Source organism: Scardinius erythrophthalmus, assembly GCF_964197995.2.
Source record: "Scardinius erythrophthalmus genome assembly, chromosome: 10".
NCBI lineage: Eukaryota > Metazoa > Chordata > Actinopteri > Cypriniformes > Leuciscidae > Scardinius > Scardinius erythrophthalmus.
Window position 1 is genome coordinate 1706121 of NC_138230.1, and position 15909 is coordinate 1722029.

Genomic DNA, 15909 nt, shown 5'->3' on the forward strand with positions numbered 1-15909 from the left:
ACACACACACACACCCATCTGGAGCTCCTTCACTATGGACAGAACGGTTAGAGCACACACTCACTGACACACTCACTCACATACACACGCCCGTCTGGAGCTCCTTCACTGTGGACAGAGAACGGTCAGAACACACACTCACTCACACACACTCACACACACACCCGTCTGGAGCTCCTTCACTGTGAACAGAACAGTCAGAACACACACTCACTCACACACACTCACACACACACACACCCATCTGGAGCTCCTTCACTATGGACAGAACGGTTAGAGCACACACTCACTGACACACTCACTCACACACACACACCCGTCTGGAGCTCCTTCATTGTAGACGAAATGGTCAGAGCATACACATACACACGCCCGTCTGGAGCTCCTTCACTGTGGACAGAACGGTCAGAACACACACTCACTCACACTCACACACACACCCATCTGGAGCTCCTTCACTGTGGACAGAACGGTCAGAACACACACTCACTCACACACACACACACACCTGCTGGAGCTCCTTCACTATGGACAGAACGGTCAGAACACACACTCACTCACACACACACACACACACACCCATCTGGAGCTCCTTCACTATGGACAGAACGGTCAGAACACACACTCACTCACACACACACCCGTCTGGAGCTCCTTCACTGTGGACAGAACGGTCAGAACACACACTCACTCACACACACACACACACACACACACACACACACACCCGTCTGGAGCTCCTTCATTGTAGACGAAATGGTCAGAGCACACACACTTATCTTATTATTATTTAAAAATATTTAATTTGTATTTATTATAATTATTTCATCTTGAGATAATTACATCATTACAGCAGAAATATCAGTAAGGAGACAGAGGCCCCTATCTCGCACCCAGAGCAACTGACTTTGTACAGCGACGCATGTGTCATTCCTATTTCTCACCCGACGCACAGCGGACTTTTCCCTCCACAGACGCACGTCGGTAAACTAGGGAGTGAACTTGCGCTCCCGGGGGCGGATCAGCGAAAAGAGGAGGCGTGTTCCGGCGCAAACCGAGTGTAAAGTCAGTGGCGCATTGCTCATGTTATTCAGAGGCTATTTTGAGGGCGCATGCTTGGCTATAATGTAGCATATGCACAACACACACACACTTTGCTTCTCTCATCTACACACAGACACAGCAGTTTTCATTTTTAGAAAATCATACATAATTACAAGGAAAAATATTCCACACGAGGGAAATCATTGTTGTGTCCATGAAGATGTGAAAAAATAGGCATACATTTAGCTTACACATTTACCCAAATTATCATACGCCTGTTTAACTGAAGCTAATCTGGGTGTGTTTCTCCATCCCCAATGTCACTTCTCTGTGTTTTACGGCCCTGACGAGAACGCCGGTCTCCTCGGCTGTGAACGCTCCTGGCAAATCCGCCGTTATAATAGCAATCCGCCATGAAACAAGCGCGCCTGCTCTTAAAGGGAATGTGAGATGACGCTCTGATTGGGTTTTTTTTTCACGTTACGCCCAAACCACACCTATGAGTAATGAAGCTACTTCAGACCAACACATTTTAGACTTGCGTTGGAGAGTCATTTATCCCACCGGTGTAATGGCAACAGCGCCCGAGACCCGCCCACAAAGTTACTTGCGTTTCGCGCTTGATACTTGCGTTTCAGATCGTTAAAATAGGGCCCCTAGAAGTCATAAAGAACTAGTGCTGCTAGCAATGTATCAAACCTCTAGTATTACTAAATGTTAAAGTTTATCATACAGCAAAAACCCAGAACACCTTCGCAACCATATAGCAGTGACCTAGCAACCACTCAGAACACTGTAGCAATTGCAAATCAAAACCCCAGCAACATGCTGACATCACCACAGCATGACTCACGTTTCCAGCAGAATTTCTGCAGATCTGGTTCTAATAACAAACCGAAGTCGTGTGTTTATAGGCTGGAAGTTCTCCGGTCGTCTCAGATTGTCTCCGAGCGGACGTCAGGATTCCAGCCAATCAGAGCGCAACCTGTGAGCAGTTCAACAACTCTGATGTCACGTATGGCTTCCTGTATCCACCCAGTGAGTGTGTGTCATGAGATGTAAGCTCATCTAATATCTAAACTCATGTTGTTGATCTTACTGTAAACGTTGTTTTATTTTAAACTGTTCTGAGCTGGTAATGTTTAATCAGACTGTCATAACTGGATGTTCAGTGATGCGTCGGTCTTCTCTCTGGTGACGTATGCAGGATCCTCCAATCACTGAGTGCGGTTTAAGCTCCGCCCCTGCAGCTCACGCTCATCTGCATACACTGCTGAGAGCCACACCCACATCTCTACAGCCAATCAACAACAGATACACAGAACCAAGCCCCGCCCTACATTCTTTCTATACACCGTTACACACTTATTTTAATATTATTAATAGACTAATATCATCTAAAACTTATTTTAGTCACTTTCCATGGCAAAACTTAATATTTCATCTAATATTTATATTTTATTTTAGCTTTTATTTTAGTTAATAGAAAATAGCTTTACTTTGTTTTATTTAACAATAATGACCCTGGTGCACCTGCTTAACCTTACTTTGGGGAGACATTTGTACCCAGAAGTGAGACTTATCTGGCAAAGCCTCAGTTTGTGGATGTATAACGTAAAGTTGTTACACTGTAGTGTGTTCTGGGCTTGATGTCTGTGACCGTCTCCATGTATCGGAGTAAAGGTGTGTGTGTGTGACCGGTTTGTGTTGGCAGATCTGAACAGCTCGTCTGAAGATCAGTTCGACGCACTGACACTTGGAAACGTGGTGCCGATGTTCCCACAGTTCAAGAGTGAGTGTTGAGTGTGTGTGCAGTGAGTGAGTGTGTACAGTGAGTGTGTGTGCAGTGAGTGTGTGCAGTGGGTGAGTGTGTGCAGTGAGTGAGTATGTACAGTGAGTGTGTGTGCAGTGAGTGTGTGTGCAGTGAGTGTGTGTGCAGTGAGTGTGTGTGCAGTGTGTGTGTGCAGTGAGTGTGTGTGCATTGAGTGTGTGCAGTGGGTGAGTGCGGTGAGTGAGTGCGGAGTGTGTACAGTGAGAGTGTGCAGTGTGGGCAGTGAGTGTGTGCAGTGAGTGTGCAGTGAGAGTGTGTGCAGTGAGTGTGTGTACAGTGAGTGTGTGCAGTAAGTGTGTGCAGTGAGTGTGTGCAATGTGCAGTGAGTGTGTGTGCAGTGAGTGTGTGCAATGTGCAGTGAGTGTGTGCAGTGTGCAGTGAGTGTGCAGTGAGTGTGTACAGTGAGTGTGCAGTGAGTGAGTGTGTGCAGTGAGTGTGTGCAGTGTGCAGTGAGTGTGTGCAGTGAGAGTGTGTGCAGTGAGTGTGTGCAGTGAGTGAGTGCAGTGAGTGTGTACAGTGAGTGAGTGTGTGCAGTGTGCAGTGAGTGTGTGCAGTGAGTGTGTGTGCAGTGAGTGAGTGTGTGCAGTGTGTGCAGTGAGTGAGTGCAGTGAGTGAGTGTGTGCAGTGAGTGAGTGTGTGCAGTGAGTGTGTACAGTGAGTGTGTGCAGTGAGAGTGTGTGCAGTGAGTGTGTGCAGTGAGTGAGTGTGTGCAGTGAGTGAGTGTGTGCAGTGAGTGAGTGTGTGCAGTGAGTGAGTGTGTGCAGTGAGTGAGTGTGTGCAGTGAGTGAGTGTGTGTGCAGTGAGTGAGTGTGTGCAGTGAGTGTGTGCAGTGAGTGTGTGTGCAGTGAGTGTGTGCACTGAGTGTGTGTAGTGAGTGTGTGTGTGTGTGTGTGTGTGTGTGTGTGTGTGCAGTGAGTGAGTGTGTGCAGTGAGTGTGTGCAGTGAGTGTGTGCAGTGAGTGAGTGTGTGCAGTGAGTGAGTGTGTGCAGTGAGTGTGTGCAGTGAGTGAGTGTGTGCAGTGAGTGAGTGTGTGCAGTGAGTGTGTGCAGTGAGTGTGTGCAGTGAGTGAGTGAGTGTGTGCAGTGAGTGTGTGCAGTGAGTGAGTGTGTGCAGTGAGTGAGTGTGTGCAGTAAGTGTGCAGTGAGTGTGTGCAGTGAGTGTGCAGTGAGTGTGTGCAGTGAGTGTGTGCAGTGAGTGTGTGCAGTGAGTGTGTGTGCAGTGAGTGTGTGTGCAGTGAGTGAGTGTGCAGTGAGTGTGCAGTGTGCAGTGAGAGTGTGTGCAGTGAGTGTGCAGTGTGTGTACAGTGAGTGTGTGCAGTGAGTGTGTGTGCAGTGAGTGAGTGTGTGCAATGAGTGTGTGCAGTGAGTGAGTGTGTGCAGTGAGTGTGTGCAGTGAGTGAGTGTGTGCAGTGAGTGAGTGTGTGCAGTGAGTGTGTGCAGTGAGTGTGTGCAGTGAGTGTGTGCAGTGAGTGAGTGTGTGCAGTGAGTGTGTGCAGTGAGTGTGTGCAGTGAGTGTGTGCAGTGAGTGAGTGAGTGTGTGCAGTGAGTGAGTGAGTGTGTGCAGTGAGTGTGTGCAGTGAGTGAGTGTGTGCAGTGAGTGAGTGTGTGTGCAGTGAGTGTGTGCAGTGAGTGTGTGTACAGTGAGTGTGTGCAGTGAGTGAGTGTGTGCAGTGAGTGTACAGTGAGTGTGCAGTGAGTGTGTGCAGTGAGTGTGTGCAGTGAGTGTGTACAGTGAGTGTTTGCAGTGAGTGAGTGTGTGCAGTAAGTGTACAGTGAGTGTGTGCAGTGAGTGAGTGTGTGCAGTAAGTGTGCAGTGAGTGTGTGCAGTGAGTGTGTGCAGTGAGTGAGTGTGTGCAGTAAGTGTGCAGTGAGTGTGTGCAGTGAGTGTACAGTGAGTGTGTGCAGTGAGTGTGTGTGCAGTGAGTGTGTGTGCAGTGAGTGTGTGTGCAGTGAGTGAGTGTGCAGTGAGTGTGCAGTGAGTGAGTGTGTGCAGTGAGTGTGTGCAGTGAGTGAGTGTGTGCAGTGAGTGTGTGCAGTGAGTGAGTGTGTGCAGTGAGTGTGCAGTGAGTGAGTGTGTGCAGTGAGTGTGTGCAGTGAGTGTGTGCAGTGAGTGAGTGTGTGCAGTGAGTGTGTGCAGTGAGTGTGTGCAGTGAGTGAGTGAGTGAGTGTGTGCAGTGAGTGTGTGCAGTGAGTGAGTGTGTGCAGTGAGTGAGTGTGTGTACAGTGAGTGTGTGCAGTGAGTGAGTGTGTGCAGTGAGTGTGCAGTGAGTGTGCAGTGAGTGTGTGCAGTGAGTGTGTGTACAGTGAGTGTGTGCAGTGTGCAGTAAGTGTGCAGTGAGTGAGTGTGTGCAGTGAGTGTGCAGTGAGTGAGTGTGTGCAGTGAGAGTGTGTGCAGTGAGTGTGTGCAGTGAGTGTGTGCAGTGAGTGAGTGAGTGTGTGCAGTGAGTGTGTGCAGTGAGTGAGTGTGTGTGCAGTGAGTGAGTGTGTGTACAGTGAGTGTGTGCAGTGAGTGAGTGTGTGCAGTAAGTGTGCAGTGAGTGTGTGCAGTGAGTGTACAGTGAGTGTGCAGTGAGTGTGTGCAGTGAGTGTGTGTACAGTGAGTGTGTGCAGTGTGCAGTAAGTGTGCAGTGAGTGAGTGTGTGCAGTGAGTGTGCAGTGAGTGAGTGTGTGCAGTGAGAATGTGTGCAGTGAGTGTGTGCAGTGAGTGTGTGTACAGTGAGTGTGTGCAGTGTGCAGTAAGTGTGCAGTGAGTGAGTGTGTGCAGTGAGTGTGCAGTGAGTGAGTGAGTGTGTGCAGTGAGTGTGTGCAGTGAGAGTGTGTGCAGTGAGTGTGTGCAGTGAGTGTGCAGTGAGTGAGTGTGTGCAGTGAGTGTGTGCAGTGAGTGTGTGCAGTGAGTGAGTGTGTGCAGTGAGTGAGTGTGTGCAGTGAGTGTGCAGTGAGTGAGTGTGTGCAGTGAGTGTGTGCAGTGAGTGTGTGCAGTGAGTGAGTGTGTGCAGTGAGTGTGTGCAGTGAGTGTGTGCAGTGAGTGAGTGAGTGTGTGCAGTGAGTGTGTGCAGTGAGTGAGTGTGTGCAGTGAGTGAGTGTGTGTACAGTGAGTGTGTGCAGTGAGTGAGTGTGTGCAGTAAGTGTGCAGTGAGTGTGTGCAGTGAGTGTGAAGTGAGTGTGTGCAGTGAGTGTGTGTACAGTGAGTGTGTGCAGTGAGTGTGCAGTGAGTGAGTGTGTGCAGTGAGTGTGTGCAGTGAGTGAGTGTGTGCAGTGAGTGTGTGCAGTGAGTGAGTGTGTGCAGTGAGTGTGCAGTGAGTGAGTGTGTGCAGTGAGTGTGTGCAGTGAGAGTGTGTGCAGTGAGTGTGTGCAGTGAGTGTGTGCAGTGAGTGTGTGCAGTGAGTGAGTGAGTGTGTGCAGTGAGTGTGTGCAGTGAGTGAGTGTGTGCAGTGAGTGAGTGTGTGTACAGTGAGTGTGTGCAGTGAGTGAGTGTGTGCAGTAAGTGTGCAGTGAGTGTACAGTGAGTGTGCAGTGAGTGTGTGCAGTGAGTGTGTGTACAGTGAGTGTGTGCAGTGTGCAGTAAGTGTGCAGTGAGTGAGTGTGTGCAGTGAGTGTGCAGTGAGTGAGTGTGTGCAGTGAGAATGTGTGCAGTGAGTGTGTGCAGTGAGTGTGTGTACAGTGAGTGTGTGCAGTGTGCAGTAAGTGTGCAGTGAGTGAGTGTGTGCAGTGAGTGTGCAGTGAGTGAGTGAGTGTGTGCAGTGAGTGTGTGCAGTGAGTGTGTGCAGTGAGTGTGCAGTGAGTGAGTGTGTGCAGTGAGTGTGTGCAGTGAGTGTGTGCAGTGAGTGTGTGCAGTGAGTGAGTGTGTGCAGTGAGTGTGTGCAGTGAGTGAGTGTGTGCAGTGAGTGTGCAGTGAGTGAGTGTGTGCAGTGAGTGTGTGCAGTGAGTGTGTGCAGTGAGTGAGTGTGTGCAGTGAGTGTGTGCAGTGAGTGTGTGCAGTGAGTGAGTTAGTGTGTGCAGTGAGTGTGTGCAGTGAGTGAGTGTGTGCAGTGAGTGAGTGTGTGTACAGTGAGTGTGTGCAGTGAGTGAGTGTGTGCAGTAAGTGTGCAGTGAGTGTGTGCAGTGAGTGTGAAGTGAGTGTGTGCAGTGAGTGTGTGTACAGTGAGTGTGTGCAGTGTGCAGTAAGTGTGCAGTGAGTGAGTGTGTGCAGTGAGTGTGCAGTGAGTGAGTGTGTGCAGTGAGAGTGTGTGCAGTGAGTGTGTGCAGTGTGCAGTAAGTGTGCAGTGAGTGAGTGTGTGCAGTGAGTGTGCAGTGAGTGAGTGAGTGAGTGTGTGCAGTGAGTGTGTGCAGTGAGAGTGTGTGCAGTGAGTGTGTGCAGTGAGTGTGTGCAGTGAGTGTGTGCAGTGAGTGTGTGCAGTGAGTGTGTGTACAGTGAGTGTGTGCAGTGAGAGTGTGTGCAGTGAGTGTGTGCAGTGAGTGTGTGCAGTAAGTGAGTGTGTGTGCAGTGAGTGTGTGCAGTGAGTGTGTGTACAGTGAGTGTGTGCAGTGTGCAGTAAGTGTGTGCTGTGAGTGTGTGCAATGTGCAGTGAGTGTGTGTGCAGTGAGTGTGAGCAGTGGGTGTGTGCAGTGTGCAGTGTGCAGTGAGTGTGTGCAGTGAGTGAGTGAGTGTGTGCAGTGAGTGTGTGCAGTGTGTGTACAGTGAGTGTGTGCAGTGAGTGTGTGTGCAGTGAGTGTGTGTGCAGTGAGTGTGTGCAGTGAGAGTGTGCAGTGAGTGTGTGCAGTGAGAGTGTGCAGTGAGTGTGTGCAGTGAGAGTGTGCAGTGAGAGTGTGCAGTGAGAGTGTGCAGTGAGTGTGTGCAGTGAGAGTGTGCAGTGAGTGTGTGCAGTAAGAGTGTGCAGTGAGTGTGTGCAGTGAGTGTGTGCAGTGAGTGTGTGCACTGAGTGTGTGCACTGAGTGTGTGTGTATTGAGTGTGTGTACAGTGTGCAGTAAGTGTGCAGTGAGTGAGTGTGTGCAGTGAGTGTGCAGTGAGTGTGTGTACAGTGAGTGTGTGCAGTTTGCAGTAAGTGTGCAGTGAGTGAGTGTGTGCAGTGAGTGTGCAGTGAGTGAGTGTGTGCAGTGAGTGTGTGCAGTGAGAGTGTGTGCAGTGAATGTGTGCAGTGAGAGTGTGTGCAGTGAGTGTGTGTACAGTGAGTGTGTGCAGTGAGTGAGTGTGTGTACAGTGAGTGTGTGCAGTGTGCAGTAAGTGTGTGCAGTGAGTGTGAGCAGTGGGTGTGTGCAGTGTGCAGTGAGTGTGTGCAGTGAGTGAGTGTGTGCAGTGAGTGAGTGTGTGCAGTGAGTGTGTGCAGTGAGTGTGTGCAGTGAGTGTGCAGTGAGTGAGTGTGTGAAGTGAGTGTGTGAAGTGAGTGTGTGCAGTGAGTGTGTGCAGTGAGTGTGTGCAGTGAGTGTGCAGTGAGTGAGTGTGTGCAGTGAGTGTGCAGTGAGTGTGCAGTGAGTGTGCAGTGAGTGTGCAGTGAGTGTGCAGTGAGTGTGCAGTGAGTGTGCAGTGAGTGAGTGTGTGCAGTGAGTGTGTGCAGTGAGAGTGTGTGCAGTGAGTGTGTGCAGTGAGTGTGTGTGCAGTGAGTGTGTGCAGTGAGAGTGTGTGCAGTGAGTGTGTGTACAGTGAGTGTGTGCAGTGAGTGAGTGTGTGTGCAGTGAGTGAGTGTGTGTGCAGTGAGTGTGTGCAGTGAGTGTGTGTACAGTGAGTGTGTGCAGTGTGCAGTAAGTGTGTGCAGTGAGTGTGAGCAGTGGGTGTGTGCAGTGTGCAGTGAGTGTGTGCAGTGAGTGAGTGTGTGCAGTGAGTGTGTGCAGTGAGTGAGTGTGTGCAGTGAGTGAGTGTGTGCAGTGAGTGTGTGCAGTGAGTGTGTGCAGTGAGTGTGTGCAGTGAGTGAGTGAGTGAGTGTGTGCAGTGAGTGTGTGCAGTGAGTGAGTGTGTGCAGTGAGTGAGTGTGTGTACAGTGAGTGTGTGCAGTGAGTGAGTGTGTGCAGTGAGTGTGCAGTGAGTGTGCAGTGAGTGTGTGCAGTGAGTGTGTGTACAGTGAGTGTGTGCAGTGTGCAGTAAGTGTGCAGTGAGTGTGCAGTGAGTGAGTGTGTGCAGTGAGAGTGTGTGCAGTGAGTGTGTGCAGTGAGTGAGTGAGTGTGTGCAGTGAGTGTGTGCAGTGAGTGAGTGTGTGTGCAGTGAGTGAGTGTGTGTACAGTGAGTGTGTGCAGTGAGTGAGTGTGTGCAGTAAGTGTGCAGTGAGTGTGTGCAGTGAGTGTACAGTGAGTGTGCAGTGAGTGTGTGCAGTGAGTGTGTGTACAGTGAGTGTGTGCAGTGTGCAGTAAGTGTGCAGTGAGTGAGTGTGTGCAGTGAGTGTGCAGTGAGTGAGTGTGTGCAGTGAGAATGTGTGCAGTGAGTGTGTGCAGTGAGTGTGTGTACAGTGAGTGTGTGCAGTGTGCAGTAAGTGTGCAGTGAGTGAGTGTGTGCAGTGAGTGTGCAGTGAGTGAGTGAGTGTGTGCAGTGAGTGTGTGCAGTGAGAGTGTGTGCAGTGAGTGTGTGCAGTGAGTGTGCAGTGAGTGTGTGCAGTGAGTGTGTGCAGTGAGTGAGTGTGTGCAGTGAGTGAGTGTGTGCAGTGAGTGTGCAGTGAGTGAGTGTGTGCAGTGAGTGTGTGCAGTGAGTGTGTGCAGTGAGTGAGTGTGTGCAGTGAGTGTGTGCAGTGAGTGTGTGCAGTGAGTGAGTGAGTGTGTGCAGTGAGTGTGTGCAGTGAGTGAGTGTGTGCAGTGAGTGAGTGTGTGTACAGTGAGTGTGTGCAGTGAGTGAGTGTGTGCAGTAAGTGTGCAGTGAGTGTGTGCAGTGAGTGTGAAGTGAGTGTGTGCAGTGAGTGTGTGTACAGTGAGTGTGTGCAGTGAGTGTGCAGTGAGTGAGTGTGTGCAGTGAGTGTGTGCAGTGAGTGAGTGTGTGCAGTGAGTGTGTGCAGTGAGTGAGTGTGTGCAGTGAGTGTGCAGTGAGTGAGTGTGTGCAGTGAGTGTGTGCAGTGAGAGTGTGTGCAGTGAGTGTGTGCAGTGAGTGTGTGCAGTGAGTGTGTGCAGTGAGTGAGTGAGTGTGTGCAGTGAGTGTGTGCAGTGAGTGAGTGTGTGCAGTGAGTGAGTGTGTGTACAGTGAGTGTGTGCAGTGAGTGAGTGTGTGCAGTAAGTGTGCAGTGAGTGTACAGTGAGTGTGCAGTGAGTGTGTGCAGTGAGTGTGTGTACAGTGAGTGTGTGCAGTGTGCAGTAAGTGTGCAGTGAGTGAGTGTGTGCAGTGAGTGTGCAGTGAGTGAGTGTGTGCAGTGAGAATGTGTGCAGTGAGTGTGTGCAGTGAGTGTGTGTACAGTGAGTGTGTGCAGTGTGCAGTAAGTGTGCAGTGAGTGAGTGTGTGCAGTGAGTGTGCAGTGAGTGAGTGAGTGTGTGCAGTGAGTGTGTGCAGTGAGTGTGTGCAGTGAGTGTGCAGTGAGTGAGTGTGTGCAGTGAGTGTGTGCAGTGAGTGTGTGCAGTGAGTGTGTGCAGTGAGTGAGTGTGTGCAGTGAGTGTGTGCAGTGAGTGAGTGTGTGCAGTGAGTGTGCAGTGAGTGAGTGCAGTGAGTGTGTGCAGTGAGTGAGTTAGTGTGTGCAGTGAGTGTGTGCAGTGAGTGAGTGTGTGCAGTGAGTGAGTGTGTGTACAGTGAGTGTGTGCAGTGAGTGAGTGTGTGCAGTAAGTGTGCAGTGAGTGTGTGCAGTGAGTGTGAAGTGAGTGTGTGCATTGAGTGTGTGTACAGTGAGTGTGTGCAGTGTGCAGTAAGTGTGCAGTGAGTGAGTGTGTGCAGTGAGTGTGCAGTGAGTGAGTGTGTGCAGTGAGAGTGTGTGCAGTGAGTGTGTGCAGTGAGTGTGTGTACAGTGAGTGTGTGCAGTGTGCAGTAAGTGTGCAGTGAGTGAGTGTGTGCAGTGAGTGTGCAGTGAGTGATTGAGTGAGTGTGTGCAGTGAGTGTGTGCAGTGAGAGTGTGTGCAGTGAGTGTGTGCAGTGAGTTTGTGCAGTGAGTGTGTGCAGTGAGTGTGTGCAGTGAGTGTGTGTACAGTGAGTGTGTGCAGTGAGAGTGTGTGCAGTGAGTGTGTGTACAGTGAGTGTGTGCAGTGAGTGTGTGCAGTAAGTGAGTGTGTGTGCAGTGAGTGTGTGCAGTGAGTGTGTGTACAGTGAGTGTGTGCAGTGTGCAGTAAGTGTGTGCTGTGAGTGTGTGCAATGTGCAGTGAGTGTGTGTGCAGTGAGTGTGAGCAGTGGGTGTGTGCAGTGTGCAGTGTGCAGTGAGTGTGTGCAGTGAGTGAGTGAGTGTGTGCAGTGAGTGTGTGCAGTGTGTGTACAGTGAGTGTGTGCAGTGAGTGTGTGTGCAGTGAGTGTGTGCAGTGAGAGTGTGCAGTGAGTGTGTGTGCAGTGAGTGTGTGCAGTGAGAGTGTGCAGTGAGTGTGTGCAGTGAGAGTGTGCAGTGAGAGTGTGCAGTGAGAGTGTGCAGTGAGTGTGTGCAGTGAGAGTGTGCAGTGAGTGTGTGCAGTAAGAGTGTGCAGTGAGTGTGTGCAGTGAGTGTGTGCAGTGAGTGTGTGCACTGAGTGTGTGCACTGAGTGTGTGTGTATTGAGTGTGTGTACAGTGTGCAGTAAGTGTGCAGTGAGTGAGTGTGTGCAGTGAGTGTGCAGTGAGTGTGTGTACAGTGAGTGTGTGCAGTTTGCAGTAAGTGTGCAGTGAGTGAGTGTGTGCAGTGAGTGTGCAGTGAGTGTGCAGTGAGTGAGTGTGTGCAGTGAGTGTGTGCAGTGAGAGTGTGTGCAGTGAATGTGTGCAGTGAGAGTGTGTGCAGTGAGTGTGTGTACAGTGAGTGTGTGCAGTGAGTGAGTGTGTGTACAGTGAGTGTGTGCAGTGTGCAGTAAGTGTGTGCAGTGAGTGTGAGCAGTGGGTGTGTGCAGTGTGCAGTGAGTGTGTGCAGTGAGTGAGTGTGTGCAGTGAGTGTGTGCAGTGAGTGAGTGTGTGCAGTGAGTGAGTGTGTGCAGTGAGTGTGTGCAGTGAGTGTGTGCAGTGAGTGTGCAGTGAGTGAGTGTGTGAAGTGAGTGTGTGAAGTGAGTGTGTGCAGTGAGTGTGTGCAGTGAGTGTGTGCAGTGAGTGTGCAGTGAGTGAGTGTGTGCAGTGAGTGTGCAGTGAGTGTGCAGTGAGTGTGCAGTGAGTGTGCAGTGAGTGAGTGTGTGCAGTGAGTGTGTGCAGTGAGAGTGTGTGCAGTGAGTGTGTGCAGTGAGTGTGTGTGCAGTGAGTGTGTGCAGTGAGAGTGTGTGCAGTGAGTGTGTGTACAGTGAGTGTGTGCAGTGAGTGAGTGTGTGTGCAGTGAGTGAGTGTGTGTGCAGTGAGTGTGTGCAGTGAGTGTGTGTACAGTGAGTGTGTGCAGTGTGCAGTAAGTGTGTGCAGTGAGTGTGAGCAGTGGGTGTGTGCAGTGTGCAGTGAGTGTGTGCAGTGAGTGAGTGTGTGCAGTGAGTGTGTGCAGTGAGTGAGTGTGTGCAGTGAGTGAGTGTGTGCAGTGAGTGAGTGTGTGCAGTGAGTGTGTGCAGTGAGTGTGTGCAGTGAGTGTGTGCAGTGAGTGTGCAGTGAGTGAGTGTGTGAAGTGAGTGTGTGCAGTGAGTGAGTGTGTGTACAGTGAGTGTGTGCAGTGAGTGAGTGTGTGCAGTAAGTGTGCAGTGAGTGTGTGCAGTGAGTGTACAGTGAGTGTGCAGTGAGTGTGTGCAGTGAGTGTGTGTACAGTGAGTGTGTGCAGTGTGCAGTAAGTGTGCAGTGAGTGAGTGTGTGCAGTGAGTGTGCAGTGAGTGAGTGTGTGCAGTGAGAATGTGTGCAGTGAGTGTGTGCAGTGAGTGTGTGTACAGTGAGTGTGTGCAGTGTGCAGTAAGTGTGCAGTGAGTGAGTGTGTGCAGTGAGTGTGCAGTGAGTGAGTGAGTGTGTGCAGTGAGTGTGTGCAGTGAGAGTGTGTGCAGTGAGTGTGTGCAGTGAGTGTGCAGTGAGTGAGTGTGTGCAGTGAGTGTGTGCAGTGAGTGTGTGCAGTGAGTGAGTGTGTGCAGTGAGTGTGTGCAGTGAGTGAGTGTGTGCAGTGAGTGTGCAGTGAGTGAGTGCAGTGAGTGAGTGTGTGCAGTGAGTGTGTGCAGTGAGTGTGTGCAGTGAGTGAGTGAGTGTGTGCAGTGAGTGTGTGCAGTGAGTGAGTGTGTGCAGTGAGTGAGTGTGTGTACAGTGAGTGTGTGCAGTGAGTGAGTGTGTGCACTAAGTGTGCAGTGAGTGTGTGCAGTGAGTGTGCAGTGAGTGTGTGCAGTGAGTGTGTGTACAGTGAGTGTGTGCAGTGTGCAGTAAGTGTGCAGTGAGTGAGTGTGTGCAGTGAGTGTGCAGTGAGTGAGTGTGTGCAGTGAGAGTGTGTGCAGTGAGTGTGTGCAGTGAGTGTGTGTACAGTGAGTGTGTGCAGTGTGCAGTAAGTGTGCAGTGAGTGAGTGTGTGCAGTGAGTGTGCAGTGAGTGAGTGAGTGTGTGCAGTGAGTGTGTGCAGTGAGTGTGTGCAGTGAGTGTGTGTACAGTGAGTGTGTGCAGTGAGTGTGTGTACAGTGAGTGTGTGCAGTGAGTGTGTGCAGTAAGTGAGTGTGTGTGCAGTGAGTGTGTGCAGTGAGTGTGTGTACAGTGAGTGTGTGCAGTGTGCAGTAAGTGTGTGCTGTGAGTGTGTGCAATGTGCAGTGAGTGTGTGTGCAGTGAGTGTGAGCAGTGGGTGTGTGCAGTGTGCAGTGTGCAGTGAGTGTGTGCAGTGAGTGAGTGAGTGTGTGCAGTGAGTGTGTGCAGTGTGTGTACAGTGAGTGTGAGCAGTGGGTGTGTGCAGTGAGTGTGTGCAGTGAGTGTGCAGTGAGTGTGTGTGCAGTGAGTGTGTGCAGTGAGAGTGTGCAGTGAGTGTGTGCAGTGAGAGTGTGCAGTGAGAGTGCAGTGAGAGTGTGCAGTGAGTGTGTGCAGTGAGAGTGTGCAGTGAGTGTGTGCAGTAAGAGTGTGCAGTGAGTGTGTGCAGTAAGTGTGTGCAGTGAGTGTGTGCACTGAGTGTGTGTATTGAGTGTGTGTACAGTGTGCAGTAAGTGTGCAGTGAGTGAGTGTGTGCAGTGAGTGTGCAGTGAGTGTGTGTACAGTGAGTGTGTGCAGTTTGCAGTAAGTGTGCAGTGAGTGAGTGTGTGCAGTGAGTGTGCAGTGAGTGAGTGTGTGCAGTGAGTGTGTGCAGTGAGAGTGTGTGCAGTGAGTGTGTGCAGTGAGTGTGTGTGCAGTGAGAGTGTGTGCAGTGAGTGTGTGTACAGTGAGTGTGTGCAGTGAGTGAGTGTGTGTACAGTGAGTGTGTGCAGTGTGCAGTAAGTGTGTGCAGTGAGTGTGAGCAGTGGGTGTGTGCAGTGTGCAGTGAGTGTGTGCAGTGAGTGAGTGTGTGCAGTGAGTGTGTGCAGTGAGTGAGTGTGTGCAGTGAGTGAGTGTGTGCAGTGAGTGTGTGCAGTGAGTGTGTGCAGTGAGTGTGTGCAGTGAGTGTGTGCAGTGAGTGTGCAGTGAGTGAGTGTGTGAAGTGAGTGTGTGAAGTGAGTGTGTGCAGTGAGTGTGTGCAGTGAGTGTGTGCAGTGAGTGTGCAGTGAGTGAGTGTGTGCAGTGAGTGTGCAGTGAGTGAGTGTGTGCAGTGAGTGTGCAGTGAGTGAGTGTGTGCAGTGAGTGTGTGCAGTGAGTGTGTGCAGTGAGTGTGTGTGCAGTGAGTGTGTGCAGTGAGAGTGTGTGCAGTGAGTGTGTGTACAGTGAGTGTGTGCAGTGAGTGAGTGTGTGTGCAGTGAGTGAGTGTGTGTGCAGTGAGTGTGTGCAGTGAGTGTGTGCAGTGAGTGTGTGCAGTGAGTGTGAGCAGTGGGTGTGTGCAGTGTGCAGTGAGTGTGTGCAGTGTGCAGTGAGTGTGTGCAGTGAGTGAGTGTGTGCAGTGAGTGTGTGCAGTGAGTGTGTGCAGTGAGTGTGTGCAGTGAGTGTGTGCAGTGAGTGTGCAGTGAGTGAGTGTGTGAAGTGAGTGTGTGCAGTGAGTGTGTGCAGTGAGTGTGTGCAGTGAGTGTGTGTGCAGTGAGTGTGTGTGCAGTGAGTGTGTGCAGTGAGTGTGTGTGCAGTGAGTGTGTGCAGTGAGTGTGTGCAGTGAGTGTGTGTGCAGTGAGTGTGTGTGCAGTGAGTGTGTGTGCAGTGAGTGTGTGCAGTGAGTGAGTGTGTGCAGTGAGTGTGCAGTGAGTGAGTGTGTGCAGTGAGTGTGTGCAGTGTGTGTACAGTGAGTGTGTGTGCAGTGAGTGTGTGTGCAGTGAGTGTGTGCAGTGAGAGTGTGCAGTGAGTGTGTGCAGTGAGAGTGTGCAGTGAGTGTGTGCAGTGTGTGTGTACAGTGAGTGTGCAGTGAGTGAGTGAGTGTGCAGTGAGTGAGTGTGCAGTGTGTGTGCAGTGAGTGTGTGCAGTGAGTGTGTGCAGTATGCAGTGAGTGTGTGCAGTGAGTGTGCAGTGAATGTGTGCAGTGAGTGTACAGTGTTTGTGTGCGGTGTGCTGTGAGAGTGTGTGCAGTGAGTGTGTGCAGTGAGTGTGTGTACAGTGAGTGTGTGCGCAGTGTGCAGTAAGTGTGTGCAGTGAGCGTGTGCAGTGAGTGTGTACAGTGTGCAGTAAGTGTGTGCAGTGAGTTTGTGCAGTGAGTGTGTACAGTGAGTGTGTGCTGTAAGTGTGTGTACAGTGAGTGTGTGCAGTGAGTGTGTGTATCTGATGGCTTGTTGTGTGTCTCTGCAGTGAGTGTGTGTATCTGATGGCTTGTTGTGTGTCTCTGCAGAGAGTGTGTGTATCTGATTGCTTGTTGTGTGTCTCTGCAGAGAGTGTGTGTATTTGATGGCTTGTTGTGTGTCTCTGCAGAGAGTATGTGTATCTGATTGCTTGTTGTGTGTCTCTGCAGAGAGTGTGTGTATCTGATGGCTTGTTGTGTGTCTCTGCAGAGAGTGTGTGGATCTGATGGCTTGT

The 15909-nt window shown here is 51.0% G+C and overlaps 1 protein-coding gene across 1 annotated transcript in view; it reads left to right on the forward strand.

Annotated features, from left to right (window-relative positions):
- LOC308697489 (venom phosphodiesterase CdcPDE) overlaps positions 1–15909 on the forward strand; it is a 61052-nt gene that overhangs the window by 33861 nt on the left and 11282 nt on the right. The window contains exons 21-22 of the mRNA XM_081376769.1: positions 1959–2082; positions 2759–2836. Of these exons, the coding sequence (XP_081232895.1) occupies positions 1959–2082; positions 2759–2836 (202 nt within the window). The remainder of the gene's footprint in view (positions 1–1958; positions 2083–2758; positions 2837–15909) is intronic.